Source organism: Poecile atricapillus, chromosome 5, assembly GCF_030490865.1.
Source record: "Poecile atricapillus isolate bPoeAtr1 chromosome 5, bPoeAtr1.hap1, whole genome shotgun sequence".
Taxonomy (NCBI): Eukaryota; Metazoa; Chordata; class Aves; order Passeriformes; family Paridae; genus Poecile; species Poecile atricapillus.
The window spans coordinates 5,965,221-5,986,876 of record NC_081253.1 but is presented as its reverse complement, the minus strand read 5'-3'; the positions used below and the strand labels follow the sequence as shown (position 1 = coordinate 5,986,876).

The following is a 21,656-nucleotide window of genomic DNA, read 5'->3' as shown; positions in this document are numbered from 1 at the left end:
TTTAAATGAACATGTCAGAGGCCTTACAGGGTCTCAGAAAACATTCAGAAAATTGTCTTTTTTACCAATGTATTATCTTTCAGCCTAGAATTAAATCACACTGTTGTTTAAGCCTGTTATTCTGATGAGTTGGAATCATAAGCACTGATATTGGTCTGAATATCACTTCAGACTGATGGGTCTAAACTCAGCTTCAGGATGTGCAAATCAGAATTTGAGGTTTTGAGCGCTGAAGTCTTGTGTTTGAAAAAAAAAAAAAAAGTTGTGTTTTTCTTCAAATGATTAATTTTAAAGAAAATGGTGTAATATCAGAAAAAGGAAAGATTACTCATATATTGGGCATGTTTGTACAAATTCTTTTAAAATCAATTCCATGCATGGAAGCAAAGAAAAACAGACATGAAAAATAAAAACGAGGATAAAACAAACTCAGTATCTATAAAAATTAATGAAGTCTTGGTAATGCCATGGCAGAGTAAACTCAAACAAGCCTTTGCCTTTTGAAAGACTGCTTTGATATTGATTTATCTAAAGAGGCAGCCAAATTCAGCCCATAATGTAATTAAAATGCAATATCATATAATAACTCAGAGGACAGATTTAAGAGTCTTTGTTTCCCTTTCTTTTCCTTCCTCCCTCTGCCCCAAATAAAAAGGTGAGAGAAGTTAATTGAATCTAGAAATCTCTTATGATAAATGAAAATACAAAGAGAGTCAACTTTCCAAATCCATTGTCAGTATCAACTAAACTGGTACTTGGCAGGGTTTGGGATTAGCTCCTTTCTGGGATAAGGATTGGAGATCCATGGGTTCAGGCAGCTCAGGAAATGTCTCTCCTCCTAGGCAGGGAAGATGCTTCATGCTTTTTTGTTGGTGCAGAGGAATCTGAGAGCTCTGCTCAGTTTTACTGGAAGTAGATGAAGAAAATTCCTAGGTCTGGACACTGCATCCATAATCCAGAGATGGAAGTGCCCCAAAGGGCACGGGGATGGGGAGAGTCTCCTGTGCTTGGGTTTTACTCATCTGCCTCTGCCTGGCTCCCAGTAGCAGTGGGAGCTTTTTGGATTCCCTTCGGTATCTTTCTCCTCACTCCTGTCTACAGGGGTCTTCTTGGCCAGAAATGTGGGGATTAGATCCCAGTTTGTTACTCCAGCACTGCTGAAAATCAGCATTCAATCTAGTTTTAAAGCACCTGATTACCACTAAGAATGGTCTCAACTGGCTTGCTGAATATTGGTGATTTAGATAAAACTTTTAAGTGCCTTTCTCAACACAGGATTAACTTTTTGCCCTGGGAGATAAGACCCTGAAAAATCACCGGATTTTGGTGCATTCTGGAAAATTAAGGCCAGCTGGACAGAGTTACAGCCTTGATTTTCTTTTTTTTTTTTTTTTTTTTTCCTTTTAGTTGCCAGACCAGTGGATGGGAAGCTTTGCCAGGGTCCTGCTCCTGCCACCTCCCAGGTGTGTCACCTGCCGTGCCCGGCCGAGTGTGCGGTGTCCTCGTGGTCACCGTGGGGTCCCTGCCTGCCCGAGAGCTGCCAGCACCGCCACGGAGGGAGAGGTGAGCAGGGAATGGAATATTGCAAAAAGACTGTAAAAACAGAGAGGTCACATTAGACACTGGGAGCCTAATGTGTTTTCCAAAAAAAAAATAAATTAATCTAACACAGGGTGAAGCTCTTGGATGTGTGTAGTGGAATCTGACCTTTAAAAGCTTTTTGCCATAATTCATGTGAGAAGAAAAAGTAAGATTTTCCAAGCTGATTCAGGTCCTTTTATCCTGCAGTGAATTTGTGCAGGATGATCTCTTGGGCTGGCAGCTGCCAGGCTGCCCATCTCCCATCCCCTTGGGAGCCCTGCTGCATGCCTGGATTCCAGGGCAGTGTGTCACGACAGAGGTGCAACCCACAGCCCTGAAATCTCGACTCAGGCAGACCCAAGAGAATGTTCTCATCGTTGTGGGTTTGGTTTAAGTTCCTGGGAGAAGGATGTGCAAATGTAGTTCAACCTCCCCTGGATTTTAATTGACTGCTGTGCATGGATGTTGCTGTGACACATTGACATTCCTCTCGAGCCTTTCCTAAGGCTCTAAGTTGCAAAGATGGCTCTTGGAGTGCATGTCAGGGAATGGATATTATTGTTTGGAAATTATGCTCTTCTGAAAACTGCTTAAGTATGTGAAATGATTTCACACTGGTCAAATGATTTCAACTGGTCAAAAATTTTCGAACAAAAGGAGAAATAATAAAAAATAATATTTGCAAAAGCATTTCATGTTTAAATTGTTTTGAATAGTTTCTTTTTGTTCATTTGAGAACTGTAGAAGTTTGATCTGTAATATTCTCTGGGATATTTTATTTGTCATTTTCTTTTCTGTTTCATGACCAAATCATTTCCATGTGGCCTCTACTAATGCTGTATATTTGCCCCCACTCCAAACCTGTCAGAGGAAAAACCTCCATGAATTTTTTTTCCACCTCTTTCTTAAAATTCTGTGTCATTTACATAACAGAACTTGCTGAAGCATACTTATGTATTAGTTCTGCATTGTATATAGCAACATGACTTTTGGTTTTGTTCAGAGGAGGTAGATTATGTAATCAGTTCTATGATTATTTTTGTAACCTTTTTCTTCCACTTTACATTTGAATCTTCCAGTTTAATAGGATGTCATTTCAAAGAGGTCTGATATGCATTATGTATCAGAAAACCTTACACCTTCATAAAACAGAATACTAATTTCTTAGTAAACTGCTCTGCTGTGTCTCAAAACAAATCCTTTCATTAATGGATTCCCAGGCAGAACATAGATGTCATTTATATCTTCAGTTCCTTAACTGTTTCTCTCTTTTTATCTTAATGCTGTTATAACATTAATATATGCATCACCGGTAAATTTCTATATTCTGACGTGTGTATTTCTATCTAATGTTGATAAAAGGGAAAAAGAAATGTGAAAAATGTGGGTTGCTGGAATTCTTTGCACACTGTTAGATTTTGCATGCCTGGGCACCTGCAGCCAAGTGCTGTCCCAATCAGTGCAGTCTGTAAATATTGTTCTCTTGTTTGCCTTTAAGTCCCCCAGCTCCAAATGCCCCATATTGTCCTCTGGCTACCAGATTATTGTATGAATATTTTTTCTGTTGTCCAGTTAATTCAGCTCTGCTTTTTCCAGGCTTTAGGATGAGACAGAGGCAAGTGATCGTGGATCCAGTGGGCACCCTGGCAGGCTGTCCTCATTTGGTGGAGTCTGTTCCTTGTGAAGACGCGCGGTGCCACGAGTGGGAGGTGTCAGAGGGCGCCTGTGTGACCGACCAGGGGCAGTGTGGGCCTGGGCAGCGTGTCCTGAAGGCTGTCTGCAAGAGCAGGAGAGGTGAGCTGGGCTGTGTTCTTTGTGCCTCCTAAAATGGCATTTTGTTGCAGAGCAATTGTGATTATATACAATGGCTCCTTACTGAGTTTTTTTATGAAACTTTCAGATTTTTGAGTTGACTGTGTTGCTCTTGAAAGCCTGGGGCTGATAGAGCCCAGGATTTTGCCTGGAGCCTTTTGTTCCATTTTATCTGAAAGGGGATGGCTCACCAGTGCAGGTTGTGTGTTGTCATTGCTGGCCTTATTACCACAAAAATGGGATATTTGTACTAAATCAGGGCTCTCACTGAGGTCAGCAGCTCTGTGGGCATTCAGAATATCAATCCAGCTCCCAGAACTACTTCCATCCTCAGTTTTTAGCCTGTGGTCTGAATAATTCTCTCACTGGGATAACACTGTTACAGTCACGAGCAAGGATGCTCGGTTGTGCTGCCAAAATTAATACAAGACTGAGATGTAAATGAAATGATTGTACTGAGTAATCCTTCCCTTGGCAGCAGTTTGAGACCTGCAGAGTGTTCAGTGTACAAGTTGCTAATAATGAATAAGTACATTTTTATGTGACGTTTACAAACAGCCAGCAAGATGTTATTTCTTGTGTATGGTTTGAACCTCAGCCAAAAGTTTCATTTCTTGATAAGGTCACTGTTGTCAGATCTTTAGATTCAATTACATGGAGCACAATTTTGCAGTCCTTAGTCACAGTGAGACTGTGCTATCATCTCAAAAGTAGCAAAATTGTGCAACTTTAGAGCCTGATACTCTATGGGAAATGGAGAATTCCTCTTTTACCTGGTGGTGAGACCAATCACAGGAAACAATTTCAGGGTGGTAACAAGCGGTTAATTGCTAAGTGATTAATAAATATAGTCGATTGTTTACGAGGCACTAAAACCTTTAGAAAGAAATAAACAATGGCTGCTTTGCCTGGAGAGCATGCATTCTCCAGAAATATATTTAAATCTGTGTGGTTTTCTTGTGAGCTTGTGAGAATGGGGGAAAAATGAAATCTTCAACTGTTACAAAATGACACAGCAAGAATGTCCAGGAGAGCAAAGGGCTCACTTTGAATTTTGCCTGAGTGGTCTCTGCTGATGTGTGATGATTACTGTAGGTCCAGGCCAGCAGGATGTGTGCAGATGGAGGCTGGCATTGCTGAGGAGCACCATGTACTTCACACTGTTAAAGCTGTGCCAGCATCCATCTCTGTGCACCAACTGGTGCTGGGGGCAGAAAGTGTGCTCTGTGGCAGCTGCTCATTGATCTCTGATCAAACTGTTCTCTGTGGCAATCATCCTTCAGAAGCCAGGCCTTTGAAGTGTCTCTTCTTCACCCAATTGTTCAACAAGGTATTGGAAGTCTCACAATACCCTTTTCATTTCAATTATTCTGTGCATGTTCTAGTTACAAAAAAAATCCAAAATGTTAGGATACTCTTTCCACCGTGCCAGCCTGAGGCAAGCATTGCCACTAGATGTGATCATTGTCCACTTAAAACTGAGAAGGTTCCACCAGGAAATATCCAGTTACCAGGCAGGTTAGAATCACTGAGTAGCTTAATGCTACTCAGAAGACTTTCTGAAGTCTTGATTGAGTATGAGAGGTCTGGAAGAGTCCCTAAAGTTGAAATTGGAAAAGGAGTCAAATTGTTTCTCCTTCTCTCCATTTACTGATACAGTTGCTTTGTTCGTAACCTTATTTATTTCCTTCTGGAATGTTCTCTTACCTGGATTTCCTTTGCGAAAAGTAGTCTGCTTTTTTTTGGATAAAAGTTGGAGTAATGTCAGCTTTGCTTAATGTGTTTTACCTGGAATAGCTGGTTAGTTGGCAGTAGGAGGTCAGAAGGGAGTTATGTTCAATGGAGATGTGTCATTTACAGGTGAAATAGCATAAGGCCTGTGTCCATGCTTAGCATTGTACACATGTTCAGTATTCTGTGCAAGCAGTGGCCCTGCTGAAAGCTGGATTGTGTGCTGCTATTTTCATTTACTTAAGTGTCTTTTGTAGAATTCCGCTCTAAAATCCAGTGATTTATCCAGTCATTCTGTCATCCATGCTTGGCATTATTGCTCAGTATTCCTACTGAATGCCTGAAGGCACCAAAAAAAAATTTTTTTTGGGCCCTGTTAAATTCCAAAATCCAGTATCATCATCTTAACAGTTAATTTGGGCTGGAGTGTGTTGATTAGGGTTCTTTGGGTTGTCTCTGTACCCCTGCTGGCAAGACACTTTCATTTTCATGTAAATGCCAGACTTTATGACATGGTGCTCACTTCTCTTCAGGAGCAGCTTCTGTGCTGTTGGTTTGAGCTGTGCTGCAGAAGAGTTTGCCATCAGCTTCATGTCCTTTGCTGCCTTCTGCATCCTCAGTGCTGAAGCGGTGTCCTGTGCTGCCTGTGCTCGGCTGCGTGGCACCGGGCTCTCCATGGCTCAGACACAGGAGCCTTCTCCATGTGGAGTCTGTTTGTTCACTTGCCAAAAAGGAGTTTTTGGACACCACATTTTCTTTCTGCCATGTACTGTCCGTGGTGCCAGCCCATGCCATGAGAGAGGTGAGCAGGGGGCAGGGGTTAAAGAACCTCTTTCTCCGGCTGACGCTTCACCTTTGAATCCCTTGTCCTTTCTTTCCATGTTAAAGAGCCATCCTTTCTGGTGAAATTGTTACACTGGCCCTGATAACAAACTGCTGCTGGCCTGTGCTGGAGCTTGGGATTTGGGAGTGAGTCACAGATGGGTCATGCTCTGATTTGTGGGGTTTCTCTGAAGGCTTCCCTGTCAAAACAACATCTGTGTGTAAGGGCTTGCATGAACTTCAGTGATGCAACACTTGTGCTCAGCCTACAGGTACAGAATTTGTTTCTTAAATAGGTCAATCTGTAATAATTAAGTGGTTCCACAGAGCACATACTATGGACAGCAGGGTTTTATGTAGTATCTGGAATTTGTAATTTGTGATTTGCAGCACTTTAGCACAGATGAGGAGTAATGAGAAGACAATAGTAATCTCATTACTTTGTCATTATTAGGTGTCTGCTCCCACCTAGGAGTGTCTCTAATCTCTGTTAATAAGTTACTGAACATGTGCAAGATACTCTCAGTGTCTGGTCCATATCCCTTGAGTGCTTCTCTTCTGTATCAACAAAAGGCAATAGTGTAATAAGTCAAATTAAATTAAATAATGTGTAGAAACACAATGTGAAATAATGCATGGAATAGAGAAAGAGTTCTTTTGTATGCTTCTTCCAAATAAAATTTTTCAGGATGGTGTTTTTTTATTTAGCTGGTGAAGGTCAATGGATATGTTTGAGAAAGTCTGTGAAGCCAAAAGAACAGTATAGGAAAATTGATGATTGTACTAAAAAATGGATTGTGTAAGTGTGTCATTGGCTACACTGATCTATAATTCAGTTAAAAGAATTCATTTGAAAGCTCTTTTTTTATGTTTTCAGACACCTCAGGAATTATTTGTTATTTTTCTCAGAGTGGCAGTTTTTGGTTGTTCACAAGGGATTGAATAATTGCTGTTCGTAGTGTATTCTTGGGCAGATAGCTGCAAGTGTCTGACATTTGATTTTGGGCAGCCTTGATTAGCACCAACAAACATTATTGTGCATTGACTAGATGAAAAGAACTCCCTGTAAACTTTCCAATTCACAAAACATGAACATGGTCATAACTTCATCATTTTCAAAGGCAGTTGTGCAGTAGCCAAAGCGTACTGTGCTTCATTTTTTGAAGAGAATAACCAAAATCTTTCATGTTCTTGGCTTCTTTTGTCTTTTTAAGTGGTACAAGCACTTTGAGTGTGGTGAGTCAGGGGACATTCAGACAGCAGGGCTTGGCTCAGGGTCAGCAGGTAGAACTTCAGTCCAGACAGGAGTACTTGTCCTTCAGAGATAATTTCACAGTTATTTGATTTAGGTGCTACAAAATATATAAACATGTTGGGTTCAGTCTGATGAAGGAATTTGGGCCCCTATTTTATTGTAATTTTCCCATATCTATTTTAGGCTGCACTGATAATAGAAAATGAGATTGAAACAAGACAAATGTTGAGCCAGACCTTGTTTAGAAATGCCCGTTGTGCAGCTTGTGCAGAGTAGTCATTATGGTAAGGAGTACAACCTGAGAACATACGTAAAAGCAACTATAACAATAAACTCATGAAATAACAAGTATGACTCATAAAAGTAACAATTCATTTTCCAAGCATTTTATAAATGTTTCTGACAATGCCATAAGCGAATTTTTGCCTATTAGCAGTGCTCTTGAGTAGATCGTAAAATGTTATTATTCAGAATCATACCCACAAGTCATCAATCTATTTTGCTGCAATTCCCATGTCATCATTTATTAATTTGCTTCTGCTTGTTCAGATTCCTGCAGAAGAACTATTAGTAGCAGAGGATTTCTCTGTGACAGCGAACAGAAGGGTGTCTAAGTAATCAAATATATGAAATAAGTCATACCCAAAGGCTTAATTGTTTTAATCAGAAAATTACTAGATCAACAACAGGGATTAATGCAAAGGTCATGTGATTTTGCTGGATTCAGCGACTCTTCTACTCTACTCCCTGTTAACAAATCTAAGCACAGCTCAAAAGCTGCTGAGTATTTGCTGAATATTTGCCTCCCTGTACTGTCAGCTTGGGTGTCCACGTTTTCCCTGGTTTGTGGCACTTAAAATTCATAGAATCAGAGAATGATTTGAGTTGGAAGGGACTTTAAAGATCATCTCATTCCAGTCCCCTCTGCCATGGGCAGGGGTGCTGCAAAGGTACTCAGAGCCCCATCCAACCTAGCAATCCAAACTTGTTATAAGAGGTGTCTTCAGTGTAAGGGCAGTATTTATAACAGTGCTGAGTAACCTCTCTGTTCCTTATGCTTGCAGAGTTGAGGCAGTGCCAGGCAGATGCAGGTGCTGAGCCAGAGGAGCAGAGTCCAGAGGGGCCAAGGATGCTGCTGACTCTGTCCCCCTGTAGCACCCGAAGGACTGGTCCTGGCACCTGCCACAAAAATCCATCCTCAGCACCTTCTGCCTCACCTGGAGCTCTGAGGCACCCTGGGGGTGTCTGTGCATCCTTCCCAGCCTCAGCTGATAAATGAATCACACCTGGCAGGTCTCAGGACTCAGGGCTGGTGGGGGGTGAACCTCCCTGCAATGGACCATCTGCCAGTGGGGAAGGAGTAAAACACTTAAGGTGTTTTATTCTTATAAATCTTATAGCCTAGGAATAAGCTATAATCTTACAAATTATATATATAAATTATGTAATATTGTAAAATATTATATATATTATAAAAATAATATATATATATATTCATAATCTTATAAATTCTTATAGCTTAGTAATAAAACACTCCTGCCAGAGGGGTTCTGGCAGTACTGCTGAGAGGAACTTCAGCACAGCAGTTTTGTTTTATTTTCCTGTGCCATATCTTTGGTTCTAGGCAGTTGGAATCTAGAACCTGGCACTTGCCAAGAAGATAAGAGGATTTTTGTTTTTCAGTGTTAATAAGTTCACTTACTATGTTTGGGTTTAAATATATCTATTTCCAAGTTTCTATTCCATCTGGAAGTTTTATTTGTAAAACTGGGGAATAGTATTTCAGAGAGAAAATGTTTTCTTTCAGCATATTTTAGATTAAATGATTAATGATTTGGGTTTTTTTTTTTTTTTTTTTGGTAAATGAACTAGTCTTAAAATTAAAAATTCAAAGTATTTTTAAGAGGTTGTTAGCAAAAGCAAAATATTCCTTTCAGATTAAACAACATTTTGTGTTACCTTGAAATGACTTTTTTCCTAATTCCTCCCCCAGTCTCTCTTCAATTCTACTTTAAACATAATTTTTTTCTTCCTCTTCCCTTTCCTTTTTTTTCCTCCTTATTTTTTTTTTGCTTCAGTGCTCAAACAGAAATCCGTTATTCACACAACTCAATTTCCAGAGCAGACACTGAAATCCTGTTTGAATTGAAGCGAGGAGTAAAGGGAAATAAGGTAATCAAAGCAGTGTTAGTTTAAGATCCAATATTACATTCTGCCAGGGGTTGACAGTGAAGCTCTGCACTTGGAGAAACTGAGGACTCTTTTGGGGTAGGATTTCAACAGTGGTGTGCTCAGCTTTCCCATCTGTGCTTCCAGGTCATTCCCAGTGTATCCTGTGGTCCCCAAGAGCATCTGTGATCCCTGTTCTGCACTGTGCAGGGCATCCCGAGGGGCTGGAGCATCCCGAGGGGTTGGAGCATCCCGAGGGGCTGGAGCATCCCGAGGGGCAGGGGCATCCCGAGGGGCAGGGACATCCCGAGGGGCAGGAGCATCCCGAGGGGCAGGGGCATCCCGAGGGGCAGGGACATCCCGAGGGGCTGGGGCATCCCGAGGGGTTGGAGCATCCCGAGGGGCTGGAGCATCCCGAGGGGCAGGGGCATCCCGAGGGGCAGGGACATCCCGAGGGGCTGGGACATCCCGAGGGGCAGGGGCATCCCGAGGGGCTGGAGCATCCCGAGGGGCTGGAGCATCCCGAGGGGCTGGAGCATCCCGAGGGGCTGGAGCATCCCGAGGGGCTGGAGCATCCCGAGGGTCTGGAGCATCCCGAGGGGCAGGGGCATCCCGAGGGGCTGGAGCATCCCGAGGGGCTGGAGCATCCCGAGGGGCTGGAACATCCCGAGGGGCAGGGACATCCCGAGGGGCTGGAGCATCCCGAGGGGCAGGGGCATCCCGAGGGGCTGGAGCATCCCGAGGGGCTGGAGCATCCTGAGGGGCAGGGGCATCCTGAGGGGCTGGAGCATCCCGAGGGTCTGGAGCATCCCGAGGGGCTGGAGCATCCCGAGGGGCAGGGACATCCCGAGGGGCAGGGGCATCCCGAGGGGCTGGAGCATCCCGAGGGGCAGGGGCATCCCGAGGGGCTGGAGCATCCCGAGGGGCAGGGGCATCCTGAGGGGCTGGAGCATCCTGAGGGGCTGGAGCATCCCCACCGAATCCTGCTGGAGGAAGGGGCTGCAAGGGCACAGGACAGCTACTTCTCTTCCTCCCTCAGGGCATGAGGGAAGCAGCCACCTGACCAGTCCTGTTTTAACACAAGTCATAGAATCACTTAGGTAGGAAAAGATCTCTTAGCGTCCAGTCTCAGCAAAGCCAAGTTCTTCTCTGGGTAGAGTTCATGATATTTCATTTTGCATTGGATCGATGATATAAAATTAATTTGCAGATTCTGTTTAATTTCTCAGAGAAAAGATTTACCATGTTCAATTTACTGAAAATAAGTTTGAAGTAAGTTCTTTCCTCTCAGTTCCTGAGTGTATCTCACCATATCCCATCACTGAAGCTGCTGATCCCAAACCAGTGTGTTTTCCTTACTTTCAAAAACGCAGATTCAAAAAGGCAACATGGAAATCTTTCTAGCAATTAGGTAAGATCCATATTTCTCATTTAGCAGCCATGGAGGAAGAAGGATGTTGCAGTGTATATATGAAGGATGTAGCAGGGCTGAGTATTACAGGCGTTTGAGGAATCCTGAAGCATGATATGTGAGTTGTTCAGTAGATTTGGGACCTGTGTTGTTGTACTCATAAAGATTGATGTTCTCTTCGAGCAGGCTGGTTGTTAACGAGCCAGGTGGAGTGGATTTAGTTACCTCCATCAAGCCTTACCACCCAGCAGCTGGTACCATGCCAAATATTTGATGTCTCCTGCTGGAAACATTTAAAAAATCAAAATGCAAATTGCACCATGCTCTAGGACTGGTGCACAAGCAGTGTGAGGACAGACAGTGCCGTGTTCAGGAGAATTTACTGTCTTTGAATCCTCTGCTGAAATTGATGTCTGCAAAAGAAGCAGATCAGCTTCAGGTTAATTTTAAGGTAAGCTCCTGGAAAGTTAGAGCTTTCTCTGCTTAGTCACACTTTAACAGTTTTACTTCATTCAAGATTATTGCAAACATGTGGCCCACCAGCCAAGGAAGACAGAAATGGAAAAAAGTGTCAATGATTCTTGTAGTAGCTATGTGTGTGTAAATAACTGTCTTGCAGTCAGGAATATTTCTGTAAAGTACAGGTTGAAATATCAGTACTGGACAGGTGGAAGGTTGTAGGCTGGAATTTTAAGGTTAAATTCAAGCCTACTCTTGATTTACTTCCTTTATCTTTGAATTTTGTATGTTTTCCAGCTAAGCTGTGGCTATGCTTTTTCAAATGCTGGTGGTGTGTCTTGTGTCAGTTGCCCAGAAGGCAGCTGCAGTTGGTATCCAGTGGTGATTTTAGCTCCCCATATTCAGCTGATGGTGATGCAGTGGAGTTTATCAGTAATAAAGCCAGCTTTCATCCATCCTGTGCTGTCAGTATAAGGTAGTACAGCCACCTGTGAACTTATTTTTTTTCTGTATCAGCCAAGTGTGAGCTTGTGGTCAGTGCAGAACGCCTTCAAATGAATTGGTATGCAAAACCACGATTGCTTTCAGTATCTAGTGCTCCCTTTTGATACCCTCTGTCTCCAAAAGATGTTTTACAAGACTTCAGAGCAGTGCTAAAATGGTGAGGGCAAAGGCTGCTTCTTCCCTATGGCCATTTCAGCAGAGAGGGGATGGATTTTCAAATACCCAGCTCCCACTTGCACTGTGAGAGGGAGTAACAGGTGCTGATGTTTGTGAAAAATTAACCTGAGCTTCAAACAGTTGTAGGTTAGGAACAAAGGCTCCAGGAAGCCCTTTCAGAAATGGGAGCTAGAACATTAAGAAAAATATAAGCATCAGTTAATATGGCAAGATCTGTATTGCCCTTTCTGTTTTAAATGTTAAGGAATAAGTTTGAACTGCGTTGATCTGAGCTTGTGGTAAAGGTTACCTAAAGAGCAGGGGGGTGTGTGTGACCTGTGGGTCTGTTACTTTGGTGCAAGTGCTTTGAAGAAACTTCATGGAAGGATTAGCATTTATAGACCAGGCTAGTGCATATGTATAGTTTTAAACTTTTTTTTATAAGCTGCTTTTAATGTCTAGGAAGCCTTTATTGAGTTTGATGCTTTATAACCTTTTGATTATGGGGCTGAAATAAGTCTTTTTTTTTTAAATTTTGTAATTGCTGAAGTCCAGAAGTACAGCTAATTTTTTAAGTCTGGAAAATAAATAGTATAATAGTTCTATTTGGTTTTGTCCCTATTGTAGACAAAAACCCAAAGTTGTTTCAGTACAGAAGTAGAAAAATACCTCTAAGTACCAACAGGAATTCCTGTTTTCTTAGTGAAATGAAGCATAAAATACCTGCTTGGCTGTTTTCTTTAAACTAAGCAGAACTTCACATGAATGTAATTCATATTCTTTTTGGAGGGTTGTTGTGTTTCTTAGGGAACTCTGATTCAGAGGAAGATATGAGCAAAATAGGATTGTTCTAGAACTGTGTTAAAGAGGTAGGTTGATAACAAGTTCTGAAATTAACTAAGTGGATGAAAGAGGAAGGAAGTTGGAAGGATCCGTTTGAAAAGTATTACTAATGACAAAATTCTGCATCTGTGATCCAAAATGTGGCTGAAGGTACCTGGAAGAGCAGTGGAAGATGTGACAGTGAGGGTTCATCTCATGCATAAGAGTTCTGTTTTCTTGGATTAAGTGGGTTCCAAAGGGAGTTAAGGATTTCATGGCTTTCCTGCTGAAGGGTTTCTTGTGTGTAGGTATGATAGATGGAATACCACACTCCTTGACCATGATTTAGTAACATTTGTGTTAAGGCTTTAAAACTCACAGCTTCTTGGAGAATAAAAGTAATGGGGATGCTTTATGTTATCTTTTTACCCTCCATATCCCAGGTGGAGTCTCCAAGGCATTTTGCTTACATTAATAAAATGTTTCAAAATTTTCTGGTGTTTAGCTGGTGGATAAACTGTACAATGGCAAATTCTGATTTTCTTAGGTTGCCAGGCTGAATCAAGACAGAAACTAATATTTGGCATGTGTGATATTTTTCAAATTATCAATATCTTGAGAGAAAATTGCCAAATTCACATTTCAAAGTAATTTTAGCCAAGAATTTTTTTTTTCCTAAGAGAAGTAGTCAGAACAGTATAAAAGGCTTAAATTAAACAGGAGATCATTAGGCTAAAGAAGTTTAGTTTTTTAAAGAAGGCTGTGTTTTATTGCAGTCTTTGTATGAAGTTTAATGGCATGGAGTGCAAATCACATGATATGTGATTCTCATTTTCTTCTCATGGAAGAAAAATATTGTTTCACAATAAGCCAGTTAAGTTCTGTATGAAGTAGAAATAAACTAAACTTGATTCTGCAGACAGGAGACTGGTAGTGAATATCTGTAAGAAGTGGGGGTGTGGGGCTGGGGGCTGCCCTGCAGCTCAGTCTGCAGGATGAGGGATTGGGGTGAGGGAGAGGAGGGATGTGAGGGTAGGAGGAAGGGCTGGGAGCAGCCAGGAGGTCTCAGAGCTCCCTGTGCCTCGGGCAGGAGCTGCACCCTGGGTCTGGCTCTGTGCCGTGCTCTGGGTGTCAGCACCAACCTTCTCCGAGGCTTAAATAAGGGAACAATTGCGGTAACTTCAATAGACAGCTTCTCACATTGATCTCTGACCGCAGCCCTTGAGTGGAGGGAAAAAAGCAGGGCTTTTTTTGTGTAATTTAATCCTTCCCTGCTGGGTGGCCCTACAGAAAGCTTTTTCTGTAGCTGAAATTCCTTCAGTGCTGGACAGGAGTGATTGTGAGAGCCACCTTTGTACAGTAGTTCTGAAGGCTGTTGAGTGGAAATGAAAGATAAGTCTTGTACTTTCTTTGAGTTTCTTTTTATCAAGCTGTTTATGAAGTAGAGCTGATTTAAAAACAATTTAGTCACTTGTTTTGAGGTTAATGGATACTGGAGGGGAAGGCTCCCCCCGTAAAATAAGAAGTTTTAACAAACTTTTAATTAAGAATTTGGAACATGGAAATTTTGGGGTAGTTCTGCACTACTGAGATTGGCTCTGGGGCATGTTGGTTGGTCAGGTTTTTAAAGTAAATCTTCCTCTTAATTCTAATTAAGTATTGTAATGCCAGCACTCTTCATTAGGCAGCAATTTGTGATTAGTCAGGTGGCAGTAATGGACGGAGAAAAACATGTAATGAAGTAGTAGAGAAGTTGGAGAGCAGGGAAAATGGCTGTAAGATGTGGCTCCTAAATGCTTTTCAGCATTCTCTGTTGGCAGATTTCCCACTGAATTCTGTGAGTTCTGAGGCACAGGATTCAATCCTCACATAGATCCTGCCTCGTGTGGAAACACAAGTTCAGAGGACCTCGATTACACAACCTCAGCTCTGAAGTTGTGACAAGAAATGATGCTAGGAACAGCTATAAAGAGGGAAAACTCCTAATTCCTCCCAAACTTTGAAGCCAAGCTATTATTTTAAGTGTAGATTACATTATTGAATTGTTTATCTGTGAATTAAATCTCACATTTAGTAAATGGGAGCTTTTGTGAAGTGCTGGAGTGAATGTGAATTAGTGAGTTGAGAAAGATTAGCTCTGTGAGGAGATTGAGAACAATTTAAAATTCCATTGTACGGTGTTTTTCTTTCTGTCTGCATGAAGTACGGCTGTAATTGCCTCAAATTAGGTACTACCTTTGTTGAGGAGAGTTAAACAAGTAACAGGATAAGATATTTCATGGTTCCTTTCTAAATAAACAGCTTGTTCTGTTTGTATCTTTAGGCAGCTTGCAAATGTCAGAGCCAAGTTTGTGGCGAGAACATATGTATATGAGGTGGAGTTTCCTTAGAAAATGAATCATCCTGGATTGTTGGGATGCATTTTACAATTTGAAGCCTGGTTTTTCCCCTACTGTATACTTTTAGTGTCGCCTTTTGTCATGATTCTTAAAATAGATGTTTTATTAAAAATTTCCTATGGAGGTAGGACTGTAAGCATGAATTTGCCCAGCTCCTTTCTGACAGCTGAGGTTTATATTTTGCAATCAGCTGCCTGATGTTGTTGTTACCAGTGAACCCTCACATAGACCTTGTAAATATCAAGACCAGAAAGAGAAAAAATTGATAAAAATTAGCCAACACACTCACATGGACTGAGGCAGTAGCACACAGACAACTCTGCTTTTTCCTTTCATGTTCCTGAGAAGGAAAAAATAATCCCACAAAGTTCTTGGGTTGGTCCTGTGGCCAGTGTTCTCCATGGGGATTCAGGCACTGCATCTGGAGTAAGATGGTTGTAAAGTGACTTTCCTGGAAGGAGGGAGAATCCTTATCTGCTGTTAGCAAGTGAGAAGGGAATTTGCTGGGTCTGGTTGAGCCCAGGGTGCTTTTCTGCAGGGACAGAGTCGCTTCCAGCTGGTGTGAGGTTCACCTGGCCCCTTTCCACATCTCCTCTGGTACTGCACCTGATCTGGGGGTTATTTCCATTCCTAACTGGCAAATGTGGTCGTGACATAAACCATGTCAAACCATTCAGTACATCATTTTGTACTGAAAATGCAGAACTGGGAAGTTCTCATGAACTTAATTAGTGTTGAGCAGTTCTGTAGGAGAGGCTCCATAAGTGCTTGAAGCAGGTGGGCCTTGGCTACCCATAGTATATTGTAAAAACCAAGATGATCCTGTAGGTTCAAATTCCATTTTTCATTGCCAGGTGCAGAATTCCCGTCACTGCCCTGATTTCAGTGGATTTCCAAATATAATACCAAGTCAGCACTGTTGTACACTCACAGCTGTGTCAAGGGGGACTAGAGCCAGGAGGGTGTTTTGTTCTATTTCATGGTGCTTGCAAATAAAGCTGAGTGGTTTGGTAACTCTCTTGGAAACTCTGAGACTCTAAGCTGGGCAGAGTGCTCCCTGGGCATGCATAGATCTAAGGATAGCACTTTCTTGCCTATCAATAAGTATCTTAAGGCCTTTACTTTTAATGCTATATATGACTAAAGTCCCAGGGAAATAATTCCACTACCGCTGTTCATTTATATCATTGGAGTCTGAATTAATTCAGCCTAGGCTAGGTTTTCTAATACATTATTTATTTAGGTCTTCAAAATGTCTGTGGTGCTGCATGTGGTTGACAGAGCATGTTCTTGTTTGTTAATATTATATGGCATCCTGTTTTCCCAAGATGCTTCAATAAATGCATGTCTTTGAATAAAGCTGGAATTTTAAGAGGCATTTTTTTTCCCCTTGTGTTGTAACTGTAGCATCCCAGATTCTTAGCTCTGATGTCTCTTCTCTACAACCACCTATTTTAAATAGTTCTGGAAAGATCTTCACTTCTTTACTGTTTGTTGTTGGGTATTTTTTTATTTTTTTCTTCCTTTTTCTTTTTTTAAAATGCTTGTTTATTTTTATGGATAGGTAAGGCTTTATAAAGCCTTACCTATCGGCAACAGTTTATGTCTTGGTTCTAAATACCTAGCCCAACTTCCCACACTTCCCCCAGGCACTAGAAGTGTATAAATACCCTTAAATTCAATTAAAAAATCACTGACATGAGGGGTGGAACACTGAGCTCATATTTTCTGACAGCCCACAAAACTTACAAATCAAAAGACACGAGTGCCATGTAAGTGAGAGTGAAACAAATGGAATACAATACTTGGAAATGAATGAGTCCTGTGAATGAACATTGGCATGTACATCCCCGGCCCCATATGAAGATTAAAGTGAGTTGTCTGCTCTAAAATTGCATAATTGCTTCTGTGACTGATTTGATGCTGCTCCATAATAAGTTGTGAACACTGTATGCTGACCTGGTTAATGGGATGTTTACTAAATGGATATATTTGTGTAGTTTAATAGGAGGATGCTTGGAAAAATTAGCAGGATGAAAAAGAATGGCTGGAGAGAGTAATTTTTCAGCAAGTGCTGGGGCTGTGAAGAGGAAGGCTGCCTTGCCATTGGCATTTGGGGGGCTTGGAGGAGGAGGTTGGGTGGAGCTGGATCCCTGACTTCCGTGGAGCATCCTTGTCCTGAATTCCTGTGGGAGTGGCTGCTCCAGGTGTGGGGTACCCAGGGTGTGCCCCCCTGGTGCTGCCAGGTGGGGATGTGTGTGCCCGTGGGAGCAGCCTCATCCTGCTGCCCTAACAGCTTCATTTGCTAAACTATCTTTCTTGAATTTAGCTATTTTAAGTACTATGGACTAAGATAATTATTTCATGAAGTAATATTATCTGCAAATTAACCTTGGATCTCTGAGGAGGTTCAGAAAGAGGGAGATAAGGAGTTTTATCACAAATTGCAGACTTACTGGGTTTAACGTAAAGGCCGTGGCAAGTAATACATTTAAACTGCATTTAAGTAGTAAAGACCAGAATATCAAAGTCTAAAAGCAATAAACATTAAATTATTCAGAAAGTTTTTATATTTTCTTTCTAGTTTATATGTTCTTTTCACACACTGTCATTTAATGAGGTTATATTCTGATTAAAGTAGAAAAATAAAAAAGTAAAATGTTTTATTTCAGTAGATAAAAATGTGGCTTTTAAAATATATCGGCCTGCCCTGTGTAGTCTGAGCTGACTGTACGATTTTGCCTTCGTTCAGCATGGTTGCTAACTAACGGATTTTGGGGGGAAAAGTCCCCCTTGTATAGAGTTTCAATTGAAATCCATATTTTAATTTTAAGTGACAACTAATACATTTACTGTAATCCCTTTCAAATATTCTCTGGCAGGGTTCCCAGACATATATTTTTGAAGGTTAAATGGTTTAGGATTTATGTACAGTATGATGTAGGTGTACTGGCTTTGAGTGGCAAGGTTTTGGTAGCAAGTGAGCTACAGGGGTGGCTTCTGGAAGAGAAAATGAGGATTAAAGTGAAGCCTGGAGGGGAGAGAAGGTCTTTTAAGATTTGGGTTTATTTCTCATTATCCTGGTAATTAAAGTGATCTCCCTGAGTGGAGTCTGTTTTGCCTGTAACTGGTGAGTGATCCCTTCCTGCCCTCATGAACCTTCCATGATACTCCATGATAATCTCTCCCCCTGCCCAGCTGAGGAGGGCAGGGCCAGAGCCTTTGGTGGGCACCTGGTGCCCAGCCAGGGTCAGCCCACCACAGTGAGAAAGTCTGAATGAGTTTATAGGGCCCCTTCACTGCCAGACACCAGTTTGTGGCTCAGAAACACCACGGCTGCAGCAGCAAAAGTTCTGCTGGTTCATGACCTGTGTTTCTGAGGAGCCCAGGGTGAGGTGCTGGGCTGAAAAACTGCTTTTTGCTGGCTGCAGAGCTCTCTTGTGTATCATTACACAGGGCTGATTCAGGTAGTGTGAATGTACCTTTCTGGCAGCTGAGTTTCGACTGTCCAGAAACACCTTTTTTTTTTTTTTTTTTTTTTATTAGGTTGAAATTGGCATGAATAAGCAGCAGTAATTAAAATAATATTCCACAAGGTTTGCATTTTAGTATGGCAGTGTGATTAAAATTGGTCCTGCCTTTTCCTCTCCCTCGGGAACCATTGTGTGCTCCATGGCTAATGAAGTGGAATGAGCACTGTGATCAATATTTATGGTGTCTCTCTGGGCACCTGCAGTTCTTTCAACCCTTCTTGCACTGTAAAGCTGGAATGGAGGTTCCTGACTCGAGCTGTTGATGGCTCTACTGCAGCTTGCTGAGAAGGCTGCAGAGACTGTTCCTGGTAGTGTTTCTCCTGAGGGTCACATTCCACCTGCACAGATTGGCCAGTTCTCATTATTGATTGACAGAAGTAGGAACTTGATTTTCTTAGAGATGTGCCTTTAGGTCTTCCAGCCATCCTTTGGTGTTTGGGCTCTCCCTGTGTTGGGAACAACCACCCTTGGGGTACCATGTCTTGCAACTGAACACACAAAAAGGACAACATTTACAGATTATTTCAGCAGAGTTTATGGACTTCTGCCCTATGGCTTTTCTTTTTTTTTTTTTTTTCCACTCCAGTCTGCACTACAGGTTCTGTAACTGCTGGGGACAGTGTTTATTTAATTCCAACACAATGCTGTGGAGTATCTACTCTGCACTTTTGTATCATGCCAGTTTGGGAGCTGCTCCCAGCTGTGCCAAAATATTTTTCTGCAGCTGCTTATGAAGTTCACAGACTATTTTCTGTCCAAATTGGCCCTGAACTACTTTATTCTCCTGTTTCTTGACCCCTTCAAGGCTTTTCCAAAATAATAATATCTCTGAACTCTTGGTGGGTTGGTTTGTTGCAAATTTTGCCCAATCCCTGGCAGTGACAGCAGCTGGAGGCAGTCCAGTGTAATTAGTAAGTATTTTGGAGACTTTGCCTTGGCAGCCCTATTAAATATGTGCAGTGAAAGCAGGATTAGTATGTGGCCTCATCTCTTTTTTTTTTTCTCATTAGGGCATCTCTATGATCTGCAAGCTTATTTAATTGGAAATTAGCCATTCTTATTAAGACAGGAGATAGCCCTTGGTCCAAATCCTGACACTGGATAAATGTATATAGTTTCCACTAAGGAGAAAGAAATGCATCCATATACTCCAGGGTGGAAATTTGCCCTTTTGTGTCCAGTGCAGTTCTCTTGGAAGAGAATTTCATTTTCTAGTAAAGGCAATAAATTTTCACTGCTCAGATAAGTGACTACAGAGGTTCATCATCAGGATTTGAAGAAATAAGCCTCCTAAGAAGATGGATGATGACAAGGGGAGTAAGAGTTGTTATCCAATCATTTGTCATGGTCCAGAACATTAAGATGTATTGGTAAGACCCCAAAGGTGTGTAGAACTTCCTTTTTTCCAGTGTGTAATAAGTTATCCTGTGCAGTCAGCCAGTATTGCACTGTCTGAAAACTCATTCTGTTTGCATCTCTTTGTATACACAGCACACAAGTGTTAAAATCCTCTGTATTGCTGGCAAGTATTCTACACATGATCCAGATGTAGCCCCACAACTACTGAAGAGAGGCTGATTTCCTGGGTCCTCTCTTTCCTGCCCTTCTCTCTCCCCTCCATCCCACTCCAGTTGTTAACATTTCTGCCTTACCTCTTTTGCTGTGAGCGTTCTGCTCTGGGCTTTCTCCTGAGACTTTTCCCTCTGACTGATTTCCTGTGGTTCCCTGCTCTGCAGCCCTTGCCTTCTAGTTCTTCCCTCGTCTCAAAGCTTCAAAACCACAGAGCAGCCATGGGGGACTGTGTCAGCTAGTGAAAAACCAGATTAAACATTCATGGCTGTAGGAGTTCTTGTTAGCATATATGTATTAATTCAACATTTCCTGCTGGTTTTCAATATGTTGGGCGGTTGTGTTGCCAGTGAGGTGACTTAAAGTCCTTAATGGAATACATTCCAACTAACTGCTTGAGACCAGGTAAAAATTTTGCTCTACTTGCCTGGTTTCAGAGGAAAATCTTTCTCCTTACTTTGTGCAAGTGAGTATTCCTCGCTAAACCAGACTTGGTTGAGACCCCATTTCTGAGAATTTTGTCGAATTCTGGCTCTGTAGCTGGGATAGCTGATACTGAAAGTTCACCTTCATGTAGGAGAGACACACCATCATAGTTTGCTGTGGTGAACTGCTCCGTGCATTTCTCTTTGCTGTTGGGAATTCATGTAAAGGTGAGTTTTGACTTGTCTGGGTTTGCCATGGCACAGAAGGGCTCGGTAGCTTAAATTTGATCTGAAATTGAGAGTTGGTACCATCTGCCTCAGGAGGACCCCATGAGTTTGGGAGCCCTTTGCACGCATTTCTGGCAGCGTGTCTTCAGGTCCTGCAGGCAACCTGCAAACTGGCTGTGGTGGGGAGACCTATTCCTGTGGATTCAGATGTCAAACACGTGGCTCTGTTTCCCAGGAAGCAAAATGGAATTCTTCTGAGTCCCAGCCATGTAATTACAGCCATAATAATAGCTATCATTTTTGATGCCTCAGTGCCAAACATAAAGGTTGTTGTTTCTGTTAATGTTTTCAGAGGACTCTGTTCTGCTGCTTTTTCTCTTTTTGTGCCTTATCTGTGAGTGAACAATTACCTGGAATGTGATGAGGACATGGTATGCAGAAAGTCACCCCCTTGTCTCTTTTGCTGATGACTCCTAGGAGTGTGTGAGTGCTGCTATCTCAGCTGCTAATCGATGGAGCTGGAGCTAATGTGCGCACTGACCTTTGCGAGGAGAAAGGAGCTCGTGCCAATATTGCACTTGCAGTTTGAGTCAGCTTTTACACTTTGCCATCTACTTGACTGCAGGAGCTCCTCCCTCACCTGGATTGCTGGATCAGCTGTTGTTCTGTCCACCAAGTTAAGAGATGCCCCAAATTTCTCTTGTGTGTTAGTCCTGATGTTTTCCTTGGCTGGGTATTGTTGTTTGATGGGTGACCCCTGATCCTCCTGGTCCAAATTCC

The 21,656-nt window shown here is 42.0% G+C and overlaps 1 protein-coding gene across 1 annotated transcript in view; it reads left to right on the top strand.

The window, feature by feature from the left end:
• THSD7B (thrombospondin type 1 domain containing 7B) overlaps positions 1-21,656 on the top strand; it is a 241,363-nt gene that overhangs the window by 75,057 nt on the left and 144,650 nt on the right. The window contains exons 5-6 of the mRNA XM_058839930.1: positions 1,408-1,563; positions 3,178-3,375. Coding sequence (XP_058695913.1) covers positions 1,408-1,563; positions 3,178-3,375 — 354 coding nt within the window. The remainder of the gene's footprint in view (positions 1-1,407; positions 1,564-3,177; positions 3,376-21,656) is intronic.